This window comes from Emys orbicularis, chromosome 7 (assembly GCF_028017835.1).
Source record: "Emys orbicularis isolate rEmyOrb1 chromosome 7, rEmyOrb1.hap1, whole genome shotgun sequence".
Classification (NCBI taxonomy): Eukaryota; Metazoa; Chordata; order Testudines; family Emydidae; genus Emys; species Emys orbicularis.
The window spans coordinates 107,120,071-107,144,038 of record NC_088689.1 but is presented as its reverse complement, the minus strand read 5'-3'; the positions used below and the strand labels follow the sequence as shown (position 1 = coordinate 107,144,038).

General features: G+C 40.6%; 1 protein-coding gene across 5 annotated transcripts in view; it reads right to left on the bottom strand.

The window, feature by feature from the left end:
• FLNB (filamin B) overlaps positions 1-23,968 on the bottom strand; it is a 107,920-nt gene that overhangs the window by 10,502 nt on the left and 73,450 nt on the right. Inside the window, exons 26-44 of one of the 5 annotated variants that reach the window (XM_065408019.1) lie at positions 21,917-22,040; positions 21,208-21,364; positions 18,365-18,554; positions 16,856-16,874; positions 16,748-16,752; positions 16,099-16,346; positions 13,286-13,388; positions 12,122-12,266; positions 11,402-11,526; positions 10,343-10,516; positions 9,688-9,690; positions 9,347-9,505; positions 8,691-8,894; positions 7,519-7,671; positions 6,393-6,515; positions 3,898-4,164; positions 2,870-3,007; positions 2,656-2,771; positions 426-558 (exon numbers count right to left, since the gene is read on the bottom strand). In XM_065408019.1, coding sequence (XP_065264091.1) covers positions 426-558; positions 2,656-2,771; positions 2,870-3,007; positions 3,898-4,164; positions 6,393-6,515; positions 7,519-7,671; positions 8,691-8,894; positions 9,347-9,505; positions 9,688-9,690; positions 10,343-10,516; positions 11,402-11,526; positions 12,122-12,266; positions 13,286-13,388; positions 16,099-16,346; positions 16,748-16,752; positions 16,856-16,874; positions 18,365-18,554; positions 21,208-21,364; positions 21,917-22,040 — 2,586 coding nt within the window. Of the gene's footprint in view, positions 1-425; positions 559-2,655; positions 2,772-2,869; positions 3,008-3,897; positions 4,165-6,392; positions 6,516-7,518; positions 7,672-8,690; positions 8,895-9,346; positions 9,506-9,687; positions 9,691-10,342; positions 10,517-11,401; positions 11,531-12,121; positions 12,267-13,285; positions 13,389-14,149; positions 14,225-16,098; positions 16,347-16,747; positions 16,753-16,855; positions 16,875-18,364; positions 18,555-21,207; positions 21,365-21,916; positions 22,041-22,935; positions 23,029-23,968 lie in introns of all 5 variants that reach the window. The other 4 variants (XM_065408016.1, XM_065408017.1, XM_065408018.1 and 1 more) reach the window with 4 other exon arrangements.

The window sequence follows — 23,968 nt, the reverse complement described above, 5'->3', positions numbered from 1 at the left end:
ATAGGGAGTACTTGGAACTCCGGAATTTATACTGAGCAAGACAGGTAGCTACGCAATTCTAGCCCCCTGAAGTAAGGTATTCTTCAAATGATCAAACGTTTTCCCTTTAATTTTTACAAAGGGTTTACATTGAGTTGATTTGAGACTGGGCAAGAAAATACACCACAATCTGACGGGACAATTCTAGTTGGAATAGTTCCAAAAGGCAAGTTTCCAGACTAGTTGCTTACTTTTCTGGTTTGTTACTAGTAAGTCAGAATGATTTGAGTTGCCAGCTACGTTGGTGGTGCAAAGAGAATAGTCAGCTGGTGTGAACATGATATTCAACCACTGTACTTAGGAAGTTATCAACTATTAATATCCAAGATATGGAAATCTGTGTCATGTTTAAAATACAGTAGGATTTCATTCATACAAGTTCTTACCAGGCTCCAGTTCAGAAACATGACATTCTTCTACAGCTCCAGAGGGGCTATGAACTTTAGCATCTATCTTGCCCTTAGCTCCATTAAGCCTTATAGCAAAAGATGCTGGCTGGTTAACTTTTAATCCAGATTCCTAAGAAAGCAATATATTTAGATTACCAAGTTTAGTTTTTTCAGTGGTTTGAGAGACATTGTTAACAGAATATTTACAAGGACACTACGTTTAGTTACCAAAAAAATTAGTGCTAGGAAACAAAGGCATAGTTGAGTATTTGAGAGTTAAGTTATCCTGACCATAAGCGCTCTCTCTGCATTATCTTCATTGTTTGCAGTTTTTAAAATGGCAGACTTGTGTCCAGTAGACATTAACAGTGGACTTGTCAGTTAATGATTAACTGGGAAACCATATTACACTTTCTACAGCTACCCAACAAGGCTTGTTTACTTATGGCTAGGAATTTGACATTCCATCAATAGTTTCATACTCCTACTCTGTCATGACGCAATCACCAATAATGTTCAATATCGGTCACCCACTATCACTGGAGGTGGAGTCAGTTTTCAGATGTTTGAGACATTAGTTACATATTAGCTATAGTTCTACTTCCAGTCTGCTGATTCATTCCAACATTAATTCAGAAGTAAGACAAGTCTATCAATGCAGCTGTCAGAGGATCTAAATGCATTTTAAATTTCCTGCAACGTGATATTTAGTGTCATCACAAGTGACAAATGACAAACTAAAGATTAACTAACATGAAACCAGATGTTGCTATGCTATGTAAAGAGATCAATATTTTGCGTTTGACTTCAACAAGTAATCAGTCCCAAGTGTATGTCATAGTTATTCATGCAATTGATAGGGTCCTTATCACTGAGGAACGGTTGCATTTGGTTATGCTTTAGCCATGTTGACTATAATGCTTTGTAACAAGAACATACTTTACCTGATCCCATTTGCAGCTATATCCTGAAGAGGGAAATAAATGTAACTGAGTAGAATTTAAGTTAAATTAAAATGCACCCATGAAAAATTTAAGTGATGGTGCAGGTTTTTGAACAGGTCATACAGAATATTCAGCTTTATCTCCCTCTGCAGAGAAAGTAGTTAAGAGCAATCCTGTCAAAAGTCTTTAAATGAAACACAAGAAAATCATCAATACCACAGTGACTAATTAAGGTCCATGCAACTCCTTGTTTAGGCTCTCAGAAGAATTACTACCCCATGTTAAATGTCAACTTTAATTTTAAACTATGAAAAAGAATTAAGATTCTATCTAGGTTTAATCAGGTTGTGTTAAAGACAAGGAAGAGCGTGATCTCACCAACCTAGAACAAGAACTCTAGCAAGAGCCACTTGAACAGTTCAAGTGCAGCAAGATCTAGGCACAACATACTAACTTACACTGGGTTCTCAGTCTCACTTCCAAGTGTCTTGTTTTTAGGTTTAAAGCACACCTTTAATGTTACTTGTATTAAAATACAAGAAGCAACTCATGGTTTTTTTTGTGGTTAAGTATAACAGATGAGCCCAGAATGAGTACAAAGCTGGAATTCACTCACATTTGCTGCTGTTTATGCAGCTCAAATGGTTCAAGTCTGTGGTTTTAGGACATTGGCACATAAGTGAATTACTGCCTTGTATTCATCTATTTGCCCACATGGATTCTCAGAACAAGTCTAAAGTAAATGCTTGATTAAGTTAGTGTACACAGTTTTGTTTGGGTTTAAAACTGTGGCTTAAACGTGTACCCTTACAAGTCAACTCAGCATTACTTGAGTAAACACAGTGAGTGTTCACATTACAAGAGATGTTTCAGGGATAAGGGGCTCTAGGCTATACTAGAAGCTAAAGGTTCATTCAACTCATACGCAACTCTGCCAGCTAGTTGGAGGAGCAATTCCAAGTTTTACAGGACCACTGTTCCCCCTCTCTCTTACTTGAATTCCCAAATCTCCTAGTGTTTGCAACTGAAGCATGGCTAATACGTTTTAAATACTGGTTGTTTAGAGGTTGACCTTTAAGAATCTCCTCTAGACTAGTTACATCTCCCTTGATTGCCAAAGGGCTTTCAGTTGCTTTTAAGTTTCATTTGGATGTGGAAGTAGGAATCTATTTAAAACTGATCACCTAATAAACATAAGACAGAATTATTACAGCCTCTTTGAGAACAAGGACAAAAATCAGTCAGCATGTGGTAAATTATGAAGATGCTTCCTTATGTCTCACCTGAAGGCTAGTAACAGTGAGTCTACGAGCATCATCTGAAGGTTCGATGACAGGAACTAGGTAGGGGCTTTCTGGAATATGTTCATCGTTGAACTTTATGGACACCTCATAGTTACCTGAAAGACAAGGAAGTAGTTTGTAAGAAAGCCCCAAAAAACTAACTACAGAAATTTCCAGAGCAGTGATTTCAGTAGTATTTGGTCTCACTACATACCAGGATCTTGAGCAATGTAGGATACACCACAAGAGCCATCTTTATGGTCTTCAAAGGCAATTTCTGCTTTACTTGGGCCTTCTACTGCAATAGAAAGCCCTCCAGCTCCAGCTTCTCTTGTCCATATACTGAATTCAGCTGTTGACAAAGCATACAAGCAGAGTTCTCACTGGAGACTAACTGCTAGTGAAGATTTTGAGTCCTTCTTGTCAAGAAGTATAATATTCCCTATGCAATGGTTTGAAATACTGATATACCATGGTGATGGCTTCTACCATGTGTAAGCAATAGACAAAAAGACTAACAGTTGTACCATTTAGATTTAGAAAAATAGTAACAGTTAATTCATTCTCAGGTAGTGTTACTGACCACTGACAGGTTGAAACTACAAGCACCTTCAACATATAATTCTGCCTCTATTCATTGAATCAGTCAGGTTTACTACAGTTGTCTGAGTCAAAGCCCAACCTGGTGAGAGTTCTCTATAAAGTTAGAATACACGTTAAAGTTACATTTTAGGCCCCATCTGTACTTTTTTGCACTGATTTAGCAACACAGATGCAAATCCCTAGTGTAGATGTGCTGCACTGGCATTAGGCTAAGGCAGACCCAAGCAAGTTGCATCAGTGTTTTGCAGTGCCTACTAGGGGTTTGTGCCATTTAGCTAAAAGGTAAGACAGGTGTACGTTCCTAGTCAAGACAACCTTGGGGTTACCACAGTCCTATCAATATATGGCATGTCACTGGACACGAATTTAAAAAGCTGAAGATTCCTATACAAGATGTTCTCCACCCATGCAATGCAGCTGTATTTGTTATTTTCCTTGGCCTGTATTTCAGCTGTACACTACACAGCTTGAAGTGATGCACTAATATTACAACTAAGCTCTAGCTGAGCCATCGAGCTATACAGTCCTGTTTACAGCAGTTGACTATAGTGTACTACCTGACTTGCTGCTCTAAAGTCAAACATGCAATATTGTATTCCAAGCTACAGGAGTTTGGTAGTGAAGTCAAGGAATTCTCACCTGGGATGCCGGCTTCTGCTCTCTCAAGTCCTGGACCTCCAGCTCTTACTTTATTAGCTCCCCCTTCACCAAGTGGCCCAACAGTGAATTGGAAAGGACTGCCTGGGACATGCTGTCCTCTGTATTTGACATTCACAGTATGGACCCCCATTTCTTGTGGCACAAAGCGGACACAGTACGTGTTTTTTCCAACTTCATTTATTTCTGCATCGGCCGTTCTTCCAGAGGGGCTAGTTACCTGGGCTGTCATATCACCACTATCAATTTCTAGATAGAAAGAGGTTAGCAGTCACTAATGGAACAAAATAATTAAGGTTGAGATTTGAGTCAATGGGCTTTGCAGGGCCAACTCCCTTAGGTACTTGTAAAAATATTCCACCTAAACAGATGCGAGCAAATCTATTATGGGCTAGATTAAAGAATAATGAATTTTAGCTTTCACTTAAATTTTTAAATGAATCTGTGCATCCATGCTTGGTCCTGCCTAGGCTATCCAGACCCAACTGCAAAGAATCCACACCTTTATCTGGCATGGTAACTTTCAGTCTCTGGGCTAGGAGTTTTGCAGTCTATCAGAACTACTTCCAAGTCCAACAGGTGCCAATAGGACAATCCAGAGCTCCCTGACACAAGGGCAGAATACACCATTTCTGTAGTTCTACCCTCCTAGTATGGAAGACATTACGCTTGAGAACATACATCTGTACTGCCTGGCATTGTTGAGCAAGACCCATAAATGGTCTAATCTTTCTTGTTTTAAGTGACAAAATGTTACACAGATTTAGGATCATGCTTGCAGAACACCATGGACATGTTTAATAGAAGATGGTCAAGAGCTAATATGCATGGATTTCCACTGTCTTCACAGTGGAGTCATTTACCCTAGCCCAGCAATATCCAGGTAGTTTCCTAGGAAGAGGTGAAATATCAGCCAGCCATTAAGGCATGAAAAGCCTGCATAATTATTTGAGATATAAAGGAGCATACTGATGGTGACATTCATAAAACCAGTCACCAATATCATGGAAATAATTTCAGAATATTGTGGTTTAACTCAGAAGCATTCTTGAAAGTAAGGTATTTGTTCACCATGATAAGGTCATTTACCTAATCCAAAAAGTAGGAAATATGAATCAGAATATCAGGGTTGTAAGGGACCTCAGGAGATCTAGTCCAACCCCCCTGCTCAAAACAAGACCAATCCCAAGACAGATTTTTGACACCTGTCTTACCTGGTTAAGTCTTACAGATTGGGTATACCACCACTTCAGGACAGTTAGGCCTCACCTCCACATTATGCAAGTAGCTACAAGCCACTTTTCTGGTTGTTTTTAAGGGGGCAAATAGGAGATTTGCTTGCCTATTGAACTTCACTTAATTCTTTGAAATTCCCTCCCTTAACGCAGGACGTTTCTGCCTACGGATATTCACTTTTTAACACCATGCTCAGTAAGAATGGGATTTTATGCAAGTCAGGCTGGGTAATTAAATGTGAGCACACTGCCACTCAGACGCCATGCGCCCAGTGCTAAAAATGTACCCTCCATCCCTACAAAACCTCCACTGAGCACTCTGCATTGCTGTGGACCCAAAAGGCAGATTGACTGGAAAGTCTGGCTCCTGACAGTAGCTCCTCCAGCCATGAAAATATGACACTGAGGTGCTCTCAACTGAGTTGGGCAATTGTCTTTCAGCTCAGCAGACAGAAGTAATTCAAATGAGGGAGTTTCTACAGAGATACAGCTATTTGAAACCAAGTTACTAAGAGAAGGCAGTAAGGAAATGAAATAAAGGGAGGGGAAGATGCAAGAACAGCTGGGACAGTTATTGTAATAGAAGTTGAGAAATATTGTCAAAATACAGCTATAAAGTTCTTCCACTAGAAACAGTAAATAAGCAAGTGGCTCAGGTCTTATAGCTGTGGTTTACACAAGTTCTCACTTTAGAGAATATAGATAACTAATTTGTATTATGAACATCTAAATACCATTTGCTGAATGAAAAACTTCACTGAAAGTATTTCATAAGCATTTTGAAATAGTTACAACACACCAAGGAAGCAATAGTGGATTTAAAGGTTATATTGTTAAAAGCCTATGTTTCCCTCAAGTTTGCCAAGTAAAAATACAAACAAGAGTTACAAAGAAATTGTCTATAGGTTAAGTTAGTACAATAATTGTTGTATAGCTCTACTTTCCACTTCACTATATGTGGTTTGGTTTTATTTATTTAGTAAGTTATTCCTCCATTTGTTAAACATTGTTACAGCCTACTTTTTAAATGGCTTAACTAATTCATCTGAGAATTAAAATATAAATGCACTCTAAATAAGTTTCAGGTCTCATTAAGACATTTAACATTTTAGCTAGCAGCATGCTAAACAAGCAATCATTTGCAGGTTCAATGTTCCCACTATACTTTTTGTGGGAAGTGAGGCATGGATGTAAAACAAAGTTAAACCTTGTGCGGTAGAATAGCCAGTTGGGAAGTGTTACCTGGAATTTTCAAGTTAAGGTCACACATGCTTCCAACTGTTGCAACAGAGGGAGTTCCTCTTGCACGTGTGATACTCTCCTTCACTCTTCCCTCACCACTTATTTTCACAGTAAATGGACTACCTGTAAGTAGCACAACATTTCAGCTTGGAAATATTTGAAAGAATGAAAAATCCTACACTTAAATTCATTAAGGATTGAAACAGTTACTTTAGATTTTTCAAGTTAGTGTAACAGATGCGAAATAAAAGATACTTAGTCAATGCATAGCCAAAGACAGTAAATAGATATAATCGCCACGGCTAAGAAATTTTGGACACTCACTCCTTATGACAAATAGCGAAGAACCCAAAGGTTGAAGATTCTGATATTGGTACCATTTGCTATCTAATCCTACGCAGAACTGAAGAACTAGCAAGATTAATGGACCAGCCACTCTATTTGAGTAAGTGCCTTTTTGATTCCTCTCCAATCAAGGCCACCACTACTACACATTTCTTCAGAGACAAGTTTGTGTGTGCCTGCAGACACTGAAGGGAGAAATCCACTCCTCCCATACCCAAGTTATGGTACTGGGGCTCCCCCTGCTCTGAACATGCTTGCAGAAGAGGAGGACTAATCCTGGTGTCTGTGCACCTGCAGAAAGTATCACTTAGGTCAGGATTTGAGATTCCTTTTCCCTCCTGCATTAGTATGCAGTGTGAATTCAGCAGCAGAGGGGCTTGGTTCAGAAAGTAGGGCCTTCTAGTATCCTTTCCTTTGCTTGAGGGGTGGTCCCACCAATATTCTTGGTCTTTTCCCTCTCTAAAGCAGTTACTCTGGGAGAGGTAAACCGGATCATGTAACCCACTAAACACCCCCCTGCATTCTAAGCTACCATTTTGTCTTTTGAGCATCATTTAATATGGCTGATAGACTGGTATTTGAGATGCAGAACACATCTTCCCTTGATGTTACCTCAGTGATCCCTTAAGGCCCTGATGGTTCAAGACAAGCACATCCCAACGTCTGCATCAAACAGGTCACAGCCAAGGCAACAAATATAAAACAATGGAACCAGTACAGGAGCTAGGAGGTATTAAGTCCCTGACTCAGGTACAGCAAGCTGTAAGCCATTCCTTCTTACCTGGAACATGCTCATCTGCAAATTTAGTGGACACTATGTACACACCAGGTACAGTTGGAAAATAGGATACTTGACAGGTTCCATCTTCTAGGTCTTCTGTTTGAATATCCACCTTACTAGGTCCTTCAACCGCCAGTGAGATCCCACCATAACCTACAAGTTGCAACATGTTAGTTTAGCCTCACGTATAGTCAAAAAAATTCAAGCTATGAACAAGTCAAATATGGTTCAAATCCAAGCTTGGCAATTGATTTTGAAGTAAGCCAGCCAGTCATTTCAGTGTATGGATGAACTAGTCACATGAAGCCTTGAATAAAGATAGTCTAATGCTATTTGTATTGCAGTATGTTCTGGCTACCATTGGATAACCAGAGAGACAAGGTAGGTGAGGTAATATCTTTTATTTGACCGACATCTGTTGGTGAGAGACAAGCCTTTGAGCTTACACAGCTCTTCAGTGTTTGTTTTTAAACAAACAAAAAACATACTACCCACCCAGTCAGGTATAACCTGTTTTTTAGTTCTTAGATTATTATGTTGTCAATACTCAGTCAATTAGTTTCAGACAGGGGAAGAAGTTTCAGGTACTATACTTGGATTCCATGTCAGAAACTGGCAGTTTTACAGCCACATTTTCCTGACTTTGTAAGTGCACCTTCCCCTGTTGCGAGAGGGGCCGGGGGGGGGGGGAGAAAAGGAGAAATCCTACTACATGGGGGGGAAAAACAGAACAAAAAACAAACACAAAAACAAAACAATCAGGAAAGCTACTATATGCAAAATATCAAATAAAATCTGCTTCTTGAATCTATTAGAAGTAACACCTAAGACTAAGCTAACAGGCAGAGACAGTTGTAAACAAGTGTAAAGCCTTTCAAAGAGAACTTGAATAGCATTAAAATTTAGTAGCACGAACACTTCTAAGAAGAATGTTTGGGGCCAGCAACTGATTCACACTTTGCATTAGATGACAACTTTGGGATTGTGCTTCAGGACTGACAGTTGGATGGACAACATGGATCTGGGGAAGAAAGGAGCAGCTGCATTGCTTGGAGTAGTTTCAAATGGATAATCCAAACATCAGAAAGGCACCATCCTGAAGAGCCCATAACTCAGGCCTCCCAAGTGTGCTGAAGCACTGTTCCAAAATGGACCCTTCACATAGCACTAACCTGCATCTCTTGTATCTACAATGAAGTCACACATCTCAAACGTGCGTCCTTCTATCAAGCCACGGCCTGAAACTTTTGCTCTGCTGGCATCTCCAATCTCTGACTGAACCACCATGATCGATACAGGGCTGTTTGGCACATGGCTTCCATTTTTCTTAATGCTGACAAGGTGTTCGCCTACTTCTCGTGGAATGAATGAGATACCTACAAGGCAGACAATCACAGCAGAAATAAGACAGGCTGGTTTATAGGTTTGCATACATGCCACCTGATTAAAACCCTTGTCACATGAATCAAGAAGCACTGCACTGAGAAAGCAATTAAGTCTTTTAATTTTGCTGTGTAGCTGCAGTTCACATTTAAGGGGCCAATAGGGAATACCAGGCTCTAGAAGATGGTTAATCCAAATTGATTAATCATGGGTAGCATCAGTGCACCTAGAGATGTGCCTCAACCCCAGCATGGAGTATTACATAAAGGGTGAGCCAGGCATTCAGTCTCCATACCCATTCTGTTCCTGGCCAACACGCTTGCCAGGTGAGGATTGGAGGACACTGGAAAGAGATCAACCCAGTCCACAAGCTAGTGAATGACCAGCTAGTAACAACTGCAAGACAGCATTTTAGTTTCCTTTCTTGAAAAGAGGCTGAGCTTACCAATGTGGTTATTGGGTAATCTTTTCAAAAGACAAGGCTCATCACGACCAGATGGGGCTCTAATACTGGCTGTTAAGAGGCTGAGATCAGACTCGTTAATGTCCAGCAAGAAGTCAGCAGCAGAACCAAGCTTAACTTGGGATCTTCTTCTGCTATCATCTACAAAAATACAAGCAGATTCCAGTTAAGATTTATATATGACTAGCTTTATAATGCAGGGTGAGCTGGGAGGCCCACATCCTGTTCCTGGCTCTGTCAGGCCATCAGTCTGAGCCAACAGCACACTCTGCCTTGTTTGCTTGATCATCTGATAAAACACACTCTAGTGCTTTGAAAATCACCACCTGATAACATATAGCTGATATCTGGTGTCTATTTATATGGGTCTAGTTAAGTAACTGGTCCAGAAGAGCTTCAGTTCTATTGGCTCCTATATCCTAGGATATTTATCATGTCCTACTATGGTGGTCTCATAACCACATCTGGAATTCTACTCCATGAAATGATAAATATGGAACAAGATTAGGTTAGGAAGACACTTTAGCATGATTCTTTTAGTCCAGCTTGGTAACTTAAGTGAGCTGGTCAGTGTCACAAGGTTGTTGCGTCTGTTTTCACTTTGAACACCTGCAGACCTCACCTAAAGGCATTCTGAGCCAGTGTGAGGCTAGATGGAGGACCTCCAGGTCCTCCTCTCATCCCATGCGCTTACCATTACAGCAGTTTAATTTATTACTGTCATTCTTGTGCTAGCTAATCTCATACATTACCAAATAGAGTACGTTACTAGCCTTACAGGTTAATTCACAAGGCTAATGTGTAGACTTCACTGACAACATAAAATTGGCTACCTCACCCAGACTGCAGGCCAGAGAGTAACTTCCCAATTTTGCAGTTATACACTGAAGAAGCAGTTGGATTACACTCTGGAATCTGACCATCTGTTGATTGGAACAGTTAATTACTGTGTCAAAACAATTAGTGTGTTTTTCATACCTGTGATCTTGGCAGTGAATGGGCTGCCTGGGATGTGTTTGTCATTGTACTTCACCAGTATGCTGTAATCTCCAGGTAGGGTTGGCAGGTAAGTGACTGTGCAAGTGCCATCTTTGTTATCAATGCAGCTAATTTCTGCTTTTGAAGGTCCTTCAATAGCCAAGTCCAGTCCACCTGTTATAGAAAGTAGTATTTTAATTGAGTAACCTTTAAATAAAATTTAAAGAGGCAAGGTAGCTGTAAAGAAGGCATCAGTTACTAATAAATGTATTACATAGTATTCAGTTTGAGGTTTACTGTTCTGCTAAAATTCTTTTTCTGAAAGGATAAAACTGAAGAGCCATTTGCTTCAGCCAGCTAGAAGTGTGCCAAGGTAGCCTTGACATAGCATGATTCAATCTACTACATTTGATTCATGAAAGACTGACTTTTCAGAGTCAATTTACTGGCTAATGAATTCCACTCCTCCCCCCTCCAAATTAAGCCAAGTTTATTATTCCAGGAAACACTACTGTGTGCAGGAAATGATGTTACAGTTTTTACTCTGCTGTGTGCAAGTTAGAATTCAGAAAAAAGGAGTCAAGAGGAGTCTGACCTAAACAAAGTCTACTCATGTCAGCATTTAACTTTGTTTAACTGGTTAGCTGGGATTCTATAAGGGAAAACTAGAGAAAAGTTATTCAAAGGTTAGTTCCAGTAAGTTAGAACATCACTATTAGTTTATGACTTAAGTTCAATTATGCATACAGATTATATCTGCCGTGTTTGAAATTGCTTTAGGCTTGTTTGTATAGAATTAAAGTTTGGTTAAAACAATATTTACCATCCCTCTTAAAGAGGGAGGGATAGCTCAGTGGTTTGAGCATTGGCCTGTTAAACCCAGGGTTGTGAGTTCAATCCTTGAGGGAGCCACTTAGGAATCTGGGGTCAGTACTTGGCCCTGCTAGTGAAGGCAGGGGGCTGGACTTGATGACTTTTTCCTGCCATGCGGGCAGGGGACTGGACTCTATGACCTCTCGAGGTCCCTTCCAGTCCTAGAATCTATGAAAAAAAACTCACCCTCTCCAGCATCTTCTGTGACAATGGTAAAAGTCGCTGGTTTGTTTGCTATACCATAAATGAGACCAGGTCCATAGGCAGACACGTTTCCACTGTTCGGATAGTTTACATAGAACTGTAGTGGGCTCTCTAGAGAGGATTTAAGAGATAAACCAGACAATGAAAATATGCATAAAACCACATTTTGGGGGTTTAGAAGCATTGGATGTTTATTCAATCGTTTACAAGATCTTAGCTTTTCTAGTGTTACGTTTGGCATACATAATTCCTTGGAACCTTCCTTTTACCATTACATAAAAATATTGGCGATTCTTCTAAAAACCAAGGAATTGCAACCAACATGCCAGTCTTCTTCCCAGCTCCTAAACATATTGCTCAGCTCATTCTGGGCCAAGATGGGAGACTTGTTAGCAAGTCACAAACACCACAAAACCAAATCCATGAAGTCTGTCTTGTGCTGCTAAACTGCACTGGAAGGTCCCCTGCCTCCACTTGCTCTTTCACTCTAGTTTCCCTGTCTAGTGAAACAAGCACAGCCATTTGAATAGTAAGTGCCTTTCAGGGAATTTCTACTTTGATAGTGAAGTGAATACATCTTAAACTGAGTTATGCAACCTGCCAGTCACAACTAAATTGCCAAAAGATATTTGGGAGCAAACTGAACATTCCCAGTTTTACACTGACAATGTGTCCCAATGCAAAAAAGGTTCAGCTAGACACTCACCTGGAATATGGTTTCCAATGTATTTTATGTGCATTTCATGCAGCCCAACCTCAGTAGGAGAATATCCAACTGTTACTGTACCATCTTTGTTATCCACAATCTCTGGTGTAGCAGTTTTTCCCGAGGGCATATGAACTTCACCTATAGAAGGCAATTTAAGAGTTAACAGAAACCGGAATAGTGGTTTCCCCCCCACCACTCACTCCTTTGAACAGTCAAGCAGACCATTTTAAACCAAAGCATTTCAGATGGTTAAGTTACTTGTCCACAAGTACAAATACAAGACTAATGAGAATACCAAATATTCCTACTTCTGCTTCTATATTGTATTTGTATAGCAGACATATGGTGAACAGCCTAGTGATGTAGCACAAGATTATATTGGCCAAATGAAAGTTTAATAGGATGTATGATAATTGAGTAAGTTACAGAAGTGAAGTGTAACGGGCTCCCCCACAATCCTTTAAAAGTGATTATGAGCACCTTAAAGGAAACCACTTGGGCAACAGCCAAATACTAAGCTGAAGGACAAGTGTCATGTTCTTGAAGAAAACCAATTCTAATAAATGCAGACACCTAGCCTACAGTGCATTTGGGGTGGGGAACAGGAGATGGGGCACTTCATATTACTTTAGCCACCATCCCAGTAGAAAAATCCTTCATTTGTGGCAGCCCCCTTAAGTTGTGCGTTTGAGGACTTGGCTTGGTGTCACTTCTAGCAGCTAACAATGTCAGCTACTGAGGCTGTACAGAAGGCCTGGAAGAAGAGTCAGCAGCTGTGGACTATGATCATCTATGCTGGAGGAGTTCACTTGATAAATTGCATTACAGTTTCAGGAGCAATATACAGCTGCTCCAGAAAGAAGCATCCAGAGCCCCTGAATGGGATAGGTAACATCTCAGGTTAGGATTAAGGGGATTAGCGGCAGTGCCAGGAGTTGCCTTGTTGAATTTAGAACGTATTTCACACATGCATATTTTATTAAGTACATTGCATATGCCTCCTGTATGCAAGTAACAAAAAACCTCAAGTTACAGAGTACTTAATATGTCAATGTATCCAATGCCATTTTCCACACCACATTTATAGTTCTAAAGGCTTAAGTGTGCTGTCAAAAGCAAGGCAGCTCCATGCAGCGGGTATACCATGAAGTGGTTACCTGTTATTTCTCCCTTCCTTACAGCCCAAGGAATAACTAGATCAAAGGGCTTAAATCCCACACCGTTCATGTCACCAACAGGAATGTACGGTTCTTCTGTGACCTAAAGAAAACAAGGAGCTGTCATTTTATGGGGACAGAGTAAGTATAGAACAGCTAGTGTTTGCTTACAGTACAAAGAGGAGAATGATCTGTGTGCAGTTTTGTGCAGTGCACAAAATTTGCACTAAGTACTGTAAAGATGAATCAATCAACTACAGAATTTTGCCCAACTAGACAGCTGCCCAGTTAAGCATCCCCTGATATCCATTAGCTTAATATTGGCCCACCTGCCAAATAGTCAAAAATAAGATTTTTCAGCAAGTTTAAGATAAAAATTGCACGTAAGTGAAGAAAATGAAAGACAAAATTTAGCACACACAAGACGCAAAATGGTTCCATCTGAGAGAAGAGTTTTAGTTGCTCAAGGCCTGGAACAAAGTTTTTTTTAGAATGGTAGAATGATTGCAATGTAAGCAGCAGCAAATTTTTGCCTGAAGAAATACAAGTTTCACAATGCAGTTTTAGACAAGACACTGTTTGCCATTTTACTGGGAAAACGTTGCTTGAAGTTATACTGCAAGGTTGAATTTGTTAAGTTACACAGAAATAGAAGCAATAAATGGACACTGTTCCTCTTCATGTTTGAGAGTTTGGAGAGTCCCTTTAAGCAGCAAAGGAAACAGATCTGCATGAAGTCTGAATCCCAAAATACATTTGATCAGCTGGAAAGCGGTGAACAAAGGACCAGAAAGACCAAGCAGTCCCAAGCAGCAGGTTGTCATTTCTGAAATGGAATGTGAAGAAGAGTAAAAAATTGTGTACCCAGGGATGGAATCCAGGGGGACATGCGCTTACTGGCTCCTGCGACATGACTGCAACTTCGTCTGCATCCGTAGCCTGGTTAGTGGCAAACGCAGGTTAATTGGATGTCAAGTGCGGAGAAATTAATACTTTGAGAGAGTACATAACACTTAAGGGGTTTCACTTTATAGGCATTTCCCCACCCCAAAAGTTTCCTCCCAGTTCTCTAGTGGCACCTCACCAGGAGGGAGACATTCAACTGCAGGATCTGACTGAGCATCCTTGATTAATGATAGCTGCTTAGTTAATGGATTCTCCTGATGCATGTTCTGGGATGGTGACTTCATGACACCCAATATGGTTCTTTTCCACTGAAGTCTCCCTTCCCACACGCACAGACAGGATGACTGGCAGACTCAAGTCATTCCTACTTAAAGCAACAGAAATCCAGAGTATCACATTAGGCCAGAACACTTCAGCTGGTGTTATGCCACTGCTCTTGCTTTGCCCATTTACTTCATTGCAGATCCCTTAAGTGAAGCAATGCACTGGGAATTGACACGGAAACAAACAGGTCTATTTAGAGAGACAGCTATTGCTCATTGGTATTGAACACCAAAACCCACACATCAGATTTACAAATGCATCAGTACATTAGGAAGTCGCAAATCTGACTGCCTCTGGAACATGCTCGTTGACCTCAAGAGATGCTTCTGGCACAATGTTTTGAGTGGCTGTGAAGAGTCACTTCTCAAGGAAGTGTCTTCAGGGGCTACAGTAGCTATCTGCTGAGAGTTAGCTAGTATAAATCACCAAAAGTGTACAGCTTTGAAGGGCAACACTGGTAAATCATGCTGTGAAGTCAAGACACGCAGTGATGCAACTGGATTAAAAATGGCTGGCTATAGGTACAATCACTATTGGCTGAGCTTTCTAAGCCTTTCAGCCCAATACCACAGAGTGGTTTAGTGATGAGGGGAGTCTGACGCAACACATGTTGCTATAACAAGACTTGTTTTTCATAATATTGGGAAGAAGTGTTGAGACATGTTCTGCTCTACAGTATAGGAACACCACCCACCAGTATTTCGGCACTGAAACAGTGTCGTTAGTAACCCATAAGAAGTGGGATTTTTATCCCATGAAAGCTTATGCCCAAATAAATCTGTTCGTCTTTAAGGTGCCACCGGACTCCTTGTTTTTGTGGATACAGACTAACACTGCTACCCCTCTGATACTTGTGTAGTCAAGAGCCTCCTTCACCTAACCTGGTCTTTAGATTTGTTATGCTGACATAAGATGATGCTGTGCACAGAGCTGTTTTTTCAAGCCAAGCTTTGTACTCCGCTTTAAAAAAAGCCCACAACCTTATCTACTGCCAAGGGCTTCTTAGGTAATTTCAACTCAAGGCCTCTCTCAGATGGGTATGAAACCTCCTTAAATAACAGGCAAAATAAGGCCTAGCATGCCCATGTATAAATGGGTACATGCTAGAAAAGAGTGAGATCTGACTTTAGATTAGATAAGTCATTTAGCAAGCAACTGTGGGGAGAAAAAAAACAAAACCACACATTATGTTCTACTACAGGTTATTTAAAAGATCACTCTTATTCGGGATGAAGTTACAAATTATTACTAACTGACAAGTCAGACATGATGCACATGTAGCAAAATGTAAAGCTAAGGTAATGGGTCTTTTAAACCAGAGGCTACGGCCACTGACATGAATTCTTAGAGACATCTAAAGTAGAGATGAAAGCTCTGAAAGGGAAGATAAAATCTTCTGTCCAAAAGACCATCCTTGTACCATGTCCACCACCATGGTATCATGCACCCAATTGTACTGTGAAATGTAAATATTTGTATGTACACAAGTAATGCATGTTCAAATATTTTCTGCCAGACTATTTGAGAACTACCAAATAAAATCTGAAGTATGGCTGAGGGAAGTGGTTATAAAAAAAACTTACCATTACAGTGAAGGGGCTGTTTGGAATATCCACTCCACCAAAGCGGACATAAATCACATAGGTTCCTGGTTTAGCAGCAGTGTAGAAGATGTCGTAAGTCCCATCCTCATTTTCAATAACATCTGCCTCAGCTTCTGTACCATCTGGTGTCAGGACTGTGCATGTCACTTTACCTTTCCCTGCAGATTTAGCATCTACTACAAACCCAACTTCCTCACCAGTCTTCACAGTGGATGCAATTCCAGGACCTAGAAAGCAGTTTTGATTACAGAAAGTGTTAAGTTTTTTCTAGGAAATAGGATGATTTGCTTCAATCACATCAAACTGAACAGACATGCCCCCTGTGAAAACATTAAGGCCATAAGAGAAACAGTAACATGGTCACAGGACCAGTTTTATGGTGTGGTACAAGTGTATTTTTTGCTTACATATTCATGTGTTTCAGGAATTATTTTTCAGCTGCAAGAGCCAATTTTTAATCTTATTCAGCTCAGTCAGGTAGGCTTGGTGAGGATAAAATAAAATAAAGCTTCTGAGGGAGAAAGCTGATGGACACTTACATTTAAGAAAGCAACCTATCACTTTTAATCCTTTATCAGGAGACTGTTTCATATATGGATCCAACTGGCATTTTGCCTCTTTGTACTACCTAACCTAGTCACTTAACTAGATGCCCTGAGTGAAATAAGACTCGTTCCTTAGTATGGGCTAAGGCAAGATATTCTAGCAATGAAATGGATTAGCAATTACAACTGACATGTTTCCTCCTTCTCTGACTCTGCCAAGAAGTACCTCTTAAGAGGTATCATATTGAAACCCTTTCTGTATTAGTTTCATTTGTTTTTGGGACACTCCCATGAATACACAGCAATCAAGTATAACCCAGTTTTAAAGATATGGGTTTTAAGTCAGTGATGAGAAATATGAAGTAAGATTTACAGTACATTTAGGACATATGCTTTGGAATGCAAACAATGGCATTCATCACTGAAGAAAGCAATTTGTTCACATTTAAGTACCAAAAGGCTCACAGCTTTGGTCATTTAATATAGATCAGCAGCATTTGAGTGTTTCTATGGATGCCACAGATAAGCATCAAATTTATTTTAAGGACATTTATTTTAAGGAAAGTGATTTAAGTGGACATCTGAGAAACTTTCAATTCAAGGCTTTAGCAGTTAGTGCTGCTCTCAGCAACGCTGAATAATTTTCACTAGATCAGAAAGTGGTGTGAGGACATTAAGCCAAATGTTCTCTCCCCCTTCCCCTGAATTTTGATTTGAGATCCCTGCTGTGCTATTTCTTCATTTGTGATAAGAATCTAGTTATTTTAGAAGCTTGAAATGTCTCAACTGTCAAAAATACTAACTTTAGAAAGTGACTGTTAAACTTTATAAAAACTTTCAGTTAGTGCCAGGCTAAGTGAAAACGTTATCTAAAAATCCTTAGGGGTGTGTCGATGTAGATTAGATTTACATTAAATTCAGCAATGAAGTCAGTTTTTACTTACCAGCCAATATCCAAGTTCAAGATTCTATGCTTTTCCTGTAACTGTCATCAAAACCTGAAGTAGAGCTCTGCTGTGCGTGTTCACTACAGGAATTTAAGTCCTATAAACTGGCAGTTCGGAAGCCTCCGATCATTAAATTCAGTTCTACAGATTGAATTCAGAGAAAGGACTACTTCTCTGTCCAGGACCTAACACGATGGGCTTTGGGTGCTACTGTAATCCCCCGGGGGGGGGAGGGGGGGGTCACAGCTGTTACCTTATAGCACAAGTGCTCTTCTCACTTCGACTGAAGCTGGTTTCTGTACATTTGGCTCTGCTAGAATTTGCATGCTGAGTTAGCATGTGAAGTGAGGTCTTAAATCACACCCTCTTACCCTGCATAGATGTTTAAGTTCTGAGTGAGACTCATTTATGCCAATGCAAGTTTCAAACTTCACCTGTCTGACTATTCTACAGTCAAAGATCTGGCTTACCCCTGGAAAGAGTTTCATCTTAATCCACAAAAAGGAATCATCCCTAAAAGATGATCTTAGGGAAGTCAATTCTGTCAGAATGGTGTTCTATGAGAATCTATTTTGGGACCTGCAGGTAACTGCACCTACTATAAAGGCAGTTACTTCATTTTTACTTTTGCAGTCTTTTCAGACAAGGTCATTACAAAAGCCTTTTGTAGCTTGGCTAGAAATATTTATGTTAAAAAAAAAAAAGGGTAAGAATATACCAAGTACTTCGGAACACAGCAGACTCGCCACATACCTGTGGCCAAACACTTGCTTGCATCCCCTGCTGGCGACGCACGGATTCGGTAAGGAGAAGATGGGATGTCATCCCCACCATATTTAACACCAATCATATAACGGCCTGTCTTGTCTGGGACATATGTTACGGCATAAGTGCCATCCTTGTTGTCATGAACATCAGCTCTCTTTGGTTTGCCTTCTTGGTCCTGAGGGGCACAAGTGAAATATTAAGGAAGTGTCCTCTCACGAGTTCCACATTTAATGTAAGGCTTTCTTAAGAAGTTGGATAGAAGTGTTCAGGCCACAAATTTTACGTTTAGAAATACGCCTGCATGTTCTTAAACTCTGGAAGAGTTCAGTACCTAAACTGGTTTAGTATACAGATCAAACAAGGACTAGCACCAAAACATGACATTTTAAGTGGAAAATTAAACAGGTATCAGAAGCTATACTGCACAACTTTCACTGTCTTTATTTGCAGACAAGTGTTCGCCAACACCTGTTAATAGCATCCAGCACTCCAACGCCTAATCCAGCCCCACCCAAGACAGTTTCCAATACAACCCTTCAGGTCCTTTTTAGGATTTTTCAGCATACCCCATAAGAATCCTACACATCACCCCCTACATACAAGAGTCAATTCAAATGTTGCAAAAACCAGTTATGCAACATCTTATTTTCAAGATACTTGTACACTCAGCATATCACCTTATGGTTACAAGACACAAGGATATATTAATGCAAATTGCCATATAATTCAACTAGATACTTCAGGAAGCATCTCATTTCCAGCACCTGTCCAGACTATGGTTAATGTAGCCTGACTTCTCAATATCCATTTCTGTAGGTCTGAAGTTTCAGAAGGGATGGGTTCAAATAATTTTTACGTACTTTGTGTTAAACAAGTTTTGCTAACAGCTGCCTACTGAAAGATTAGCAATGTCAGGCAAAAGCATTGAGCCTACTTAAGCTTTCATCTGAAGAGATTGGTCTTGTAATGTTTTTGACCTGGACATGGGGCAAACAGCAAAGTCTCTCAGAGTTCTCCCACAGCAGCATCACGAGTAGATCTGTGAGCTCTCCGTGCTGAGGAATGGCAAAGCAGCACAGCAGTTTGTCCCCCTCCCCCTGCAGCTAGGGTGACCAGATGTCCTGATTTTTGGGTCTCTTATATAGGCTCTTATTACCCCCACCCCGTCCCGATTTTTCACACTTGCGGTCTGGTCACCCTACCTGAAGCAGCAGGCAGACTGCTGCTATGTTCCTAGTGCAGGACACAACAGGAACATTCCAATGATTTGCTCTTTGTTTATTCCCCAAATGGAGCAGCACACAGATACTTCCTGGACCTTTCAAAGGGGAGGGGTGCATGCCTGCAGGGCAGCAGAGATCAAGACACTGAGCAGAGCAATCAGGGCAGGCATTGTGGGATACTGGCGGAAGCCAGGTCTGTGACAAAACCCATCAGCAGTGTCTACACTGGCTCTTTGTCGACAATAAAGGGAGGGGAAAAGACAAGTCTCTCCAACCTGGGCGTTTTTCACAACAAAAGTCCCATTGTCGTGTGTACCCTCTTGCTGTTGTGTCACCAAAACTGCCTTTTGCCAGTGTAGACAAGCCCTAGATCAGATGAGTGAATGGAAGTAGAACGCCCAAAAGTCATAATTGAGACTGTATAAAGGATGTTTATGAGAAGAACAGGAGTACTTGTGGCACCTTAGAGACTAACAGATTTATTAGAGCATAAGCTAGGGATAGAGGATGCATCCGAAGAAGTGGGCTGTAGCTCACGAAAGCTTATGCTCTAATAAATCTGTTAGTCTCTAAGGTGCCACAAGTACTCCTGTTCTTTTCGCGGATACAGACTAACATGGCTGCTACTCTGAAACCTGTTTATGAGAAGAGTAACTGAGTACACAGCCACCTTCAATAAGACTAGCCTATGCAGTGCCAAGCACACTTAATTGTTACAGAATTTTATCTGGCAAGCTACTGCAAATTGGGAGGTTATGTATTTGCTACGTTACGGATACTGTTAACAGCAGAATTACAAACCAAGCAACTTCATTATGTAGTATGACTTTTGGCTGCATGAACCCTGCAAAGACCATGAAATGGAAGATAGGGATAGAGAATGCAAAAGGGAGAAAGACTACCGTGTCTAAAACCATTTACTCCAGCCCTGGTCAGCAAACACTATAGCTCACTGCACAAAGAGCAAATTTTGCCCAAGCCACAGTAGTCTTGCCACAAACCCCCACACCCCAAACACACACCTTATCAGATATTTGGGGGAACAAAGGTGTCCTTGCAGCAATAGCAAAACTTGTCAGACATGCCAGTTACAGATGTATCAGTTTAAAGAGCTCGTAAATTTAGCAGCCGGAATAGAGGATCATTTGATTAGTTTATCATCCAACGCAACTGCAACAAGCAGAAGTGCAAGACCGTGGCCTTCCTGGGTCAGGTAAGTAGGAAGGCATTTCCTTTTAAATTTAAAGTTTTTATTGTAGTCTGCAACAGGAAGCTTGATTTGTTTTCTTCCTTTTAGTATCAGCATGTTTGATCTTTGGAGAAAGATCAGAAAAACTACAAGTTTTTACTACAGCACAACTGGTCATTAAATGCTTAGCCAGCCTTAATTTTCAGTTGTTTGAAGTTTGGGGATTAACACCCTGAAGTACATTTCCCAAGCAATAGCTGAATTGGAGTTGATGTTTTAGCCAGAGCACACCCTTCAAGGACTCCAGGTATTTCAGGGTGTGGCGACTGATAAGATGCAAGGAGTAGACTTTAAACCAGCTTACTCCCACTCAGGAACAGAGTGTGTTTGGATAAAGAAGATTAACAATGATTTACCGTTATCTGTATGGACAGAAGCCCCTCTCCTGCATTTTTAGCATCAACAGCAAATTCCACAGGTAAACTGGCTGGAACTCCATAGGAGCTGAGACCTGGTCCACTTGCAGTCACTTTACTGGCATCATACGTAGGAAGCACTTTTACCTTGAAAGGACTTGTTACAGGGGAACAAATGTGTTTAAGTAATCATTTGTTAGGCTTTACAGTAGGTACTATCACTATTCAGGACAACACTTAAGCATGTATTTCCTGAATTGGGACCCAAGACTAATCTAGATACTAGTTTGACGGCAACAACATTAAATGGAGATGCTCTAGCTTAAGAGTTCACTTTTATACTGGCATGCACATGCCACTGCATAATCTCTTCCTTTCCATTTCTCCCAAGTACTAGGAGACAATAAGAAGAATCCAACAATACAAGATTAACCAGAGGCCACCTCAGAACCTTGCAGCGTTGTAGTCTGGGTAATAGAGACATCACTTCTCAAGTCCAACACCAAGTTTAAAAATGCAGACTGACTCTTGGGATCAACATCCAGAAAACCCCTCTTTTTAACTACACTGACTTAGGAGGAAGCATAGGCATTCAAAGCAGTCAGTTAAAGTTATGAAGGCTAGGACTATTCAGAACATGAACTCTGCGGTGAAGTGCTATTTAGGTAGGTGGCTTGTTCTGGAAAAAATGGATGCTTTGTTAGCTTACCTGCGAGGAATCTCTTCATCTCCATATTTGACAGAGATTGCGTATGGGCCCTCCTGCATAGGTGTGTATGTTACTGTGTGAGTGCCATCTCCGTTGTCAACTACATTAACAGGCTCCACCATTCCTAAAACAGAAACAGGTCACTTGTTCAACAGCACTAGTCAAACCCATCCTATTGGAACAGCAGGATTGCATTAGCAGTTTTGTCGCTCCAAGCTTGAAGAAGTGCTGTTGATTTAAAGCCTTACAACAGATCTCACATAAGCCTCTGAGAAGGACTGCACTGTGCAGATAGTTTCCACCATTTTATGTTGATCAGCCATGGATCAGAGATAACCAGCATCCATCACCACCCGCCCTTTAGGCTTTTTGCTGACTAAACTGGCAATAGCCATCAGCAAAAGCCAATAGAACACTTCTAATTGCCCTTAACCTGCTTTTCAAGACCATTTGGCTTTCTCTAGACCACATCACTACTCAAGTGTATCTGAAGAGCTTTACAAAAAGGGGAAGGTGATAGCTGTCTCAACTGTCAGTCACTGATAAGATTACACACTATCACTGGAATACACTGCAAGCAGAGTCCAGTTCTAAAGCATGTTAGTACAAGACAGTGATTTTAGTCTCATGCTCCCTCAGTGCATCTGGAAAAAGTTTTACTGCCCAACAGAGATCATTTACACTAAAACAAATGTTTAAGGAAAGTAGGTGGTCCAAAGCAGCTTCATTTTAAGATACAGGAAATCCTAAGATGACTTGAAACCATTGTTTCAAGTCTTCCACTGCAGTTGCAGCAAATTTCTTAGCATGCAGTTAATCAGTTCAAATCATAGATTTCAAGACAAGCTATACTTAGAATTGCAGTAATGCTTTAATATAAATTTAGTAATTCAGCAGCTATTAGGGAAGTTTAGTTGCCATGCAAAGCCTTTAAAGCAAGTTATTTTTACAACTGATTTTTGCTCTTGGCAGAAGGATTTGTGCATATAGGCTGTCAGCAGTTAGTGAAAAATGCAAACCTGTCTCGTTAGCTTCCCCCTTTGGGTCACCTTTAAAGAACTCTGAAATCGCTTTCAATGGACTGCGCCATGACTGGGAATCCGTTTCATCAGCTAGAATTAGATAATGGTTATTTGAAGAGCACTCATGTTTACAGAGTTATGGCTCATCTTTCCTTATGAAAGGAGAGATTAGAGGCTTGTGTGGTCAGCAGAGAGATCAGGCCAGAGGTGTCACAAACAAGATAACCCCTCCTAGTCAAATTCTTCTAGCACCATGAATCCTATATATTGATACATTTGACTTAAGCTCTATGAGTTAGTAATAGCAGTGTCTGCTTTTCAGTAACATGTGGGTCATAGCTGTATCTAGTCAAGCTGTGCAGGCTTCTCACAAAGCTTCCTACTGAAAGAGCAATCTTCCATTTTAAAAAGGGGAGTTTGGTATGCCCAGCATGCTTGTCTTGCTTTTTTTGACCAAAGAGGAGCAATCCTAAAGGGTAGGGGAGAAATGAATTACCACCCCTTAGATTTAGCTAAGGATACTTGGGATTGCATTGTTCAAGACAAAGCTTTTACCTCTTCAGTTGAAGTGGCATGTGTGTTCTGTCTGTGGACTTATTTGGCAGACTGGATATGTATAGTAGAGGCAACATGAACTAAAATGTAGTCCTAATGTTACACAGATCAGGGCACTGATTTAGTTTCTTTGCCTCAGGGAGTTTTGACGTTTGCCAAAAGCCATCTCACTTGACAGATTTGATTGTTCATGAAGCTAATGTGCAGTACAACTCAGGTTGGGGCTTTATGGGGACAAAGATGCATTTCTCACCCTCCCAAAGGCAGGGGAAGATTGATACAGTGCTTTAATAGGCCTGAATCTCACCCCACCTTAATATTTACCTCCTGAAATGTCAACTCTTCCAGGAGGAAGCCCATTCATTATAGCCCCTCGGTTTCTTCCGAAGTTTAAGACTGAAGATCTATTTAAAGCTAACGTACTGCTAAAGTTAGCCAGGAGAGCACAATTCTAGTATTTATGGAACAAGTCTGT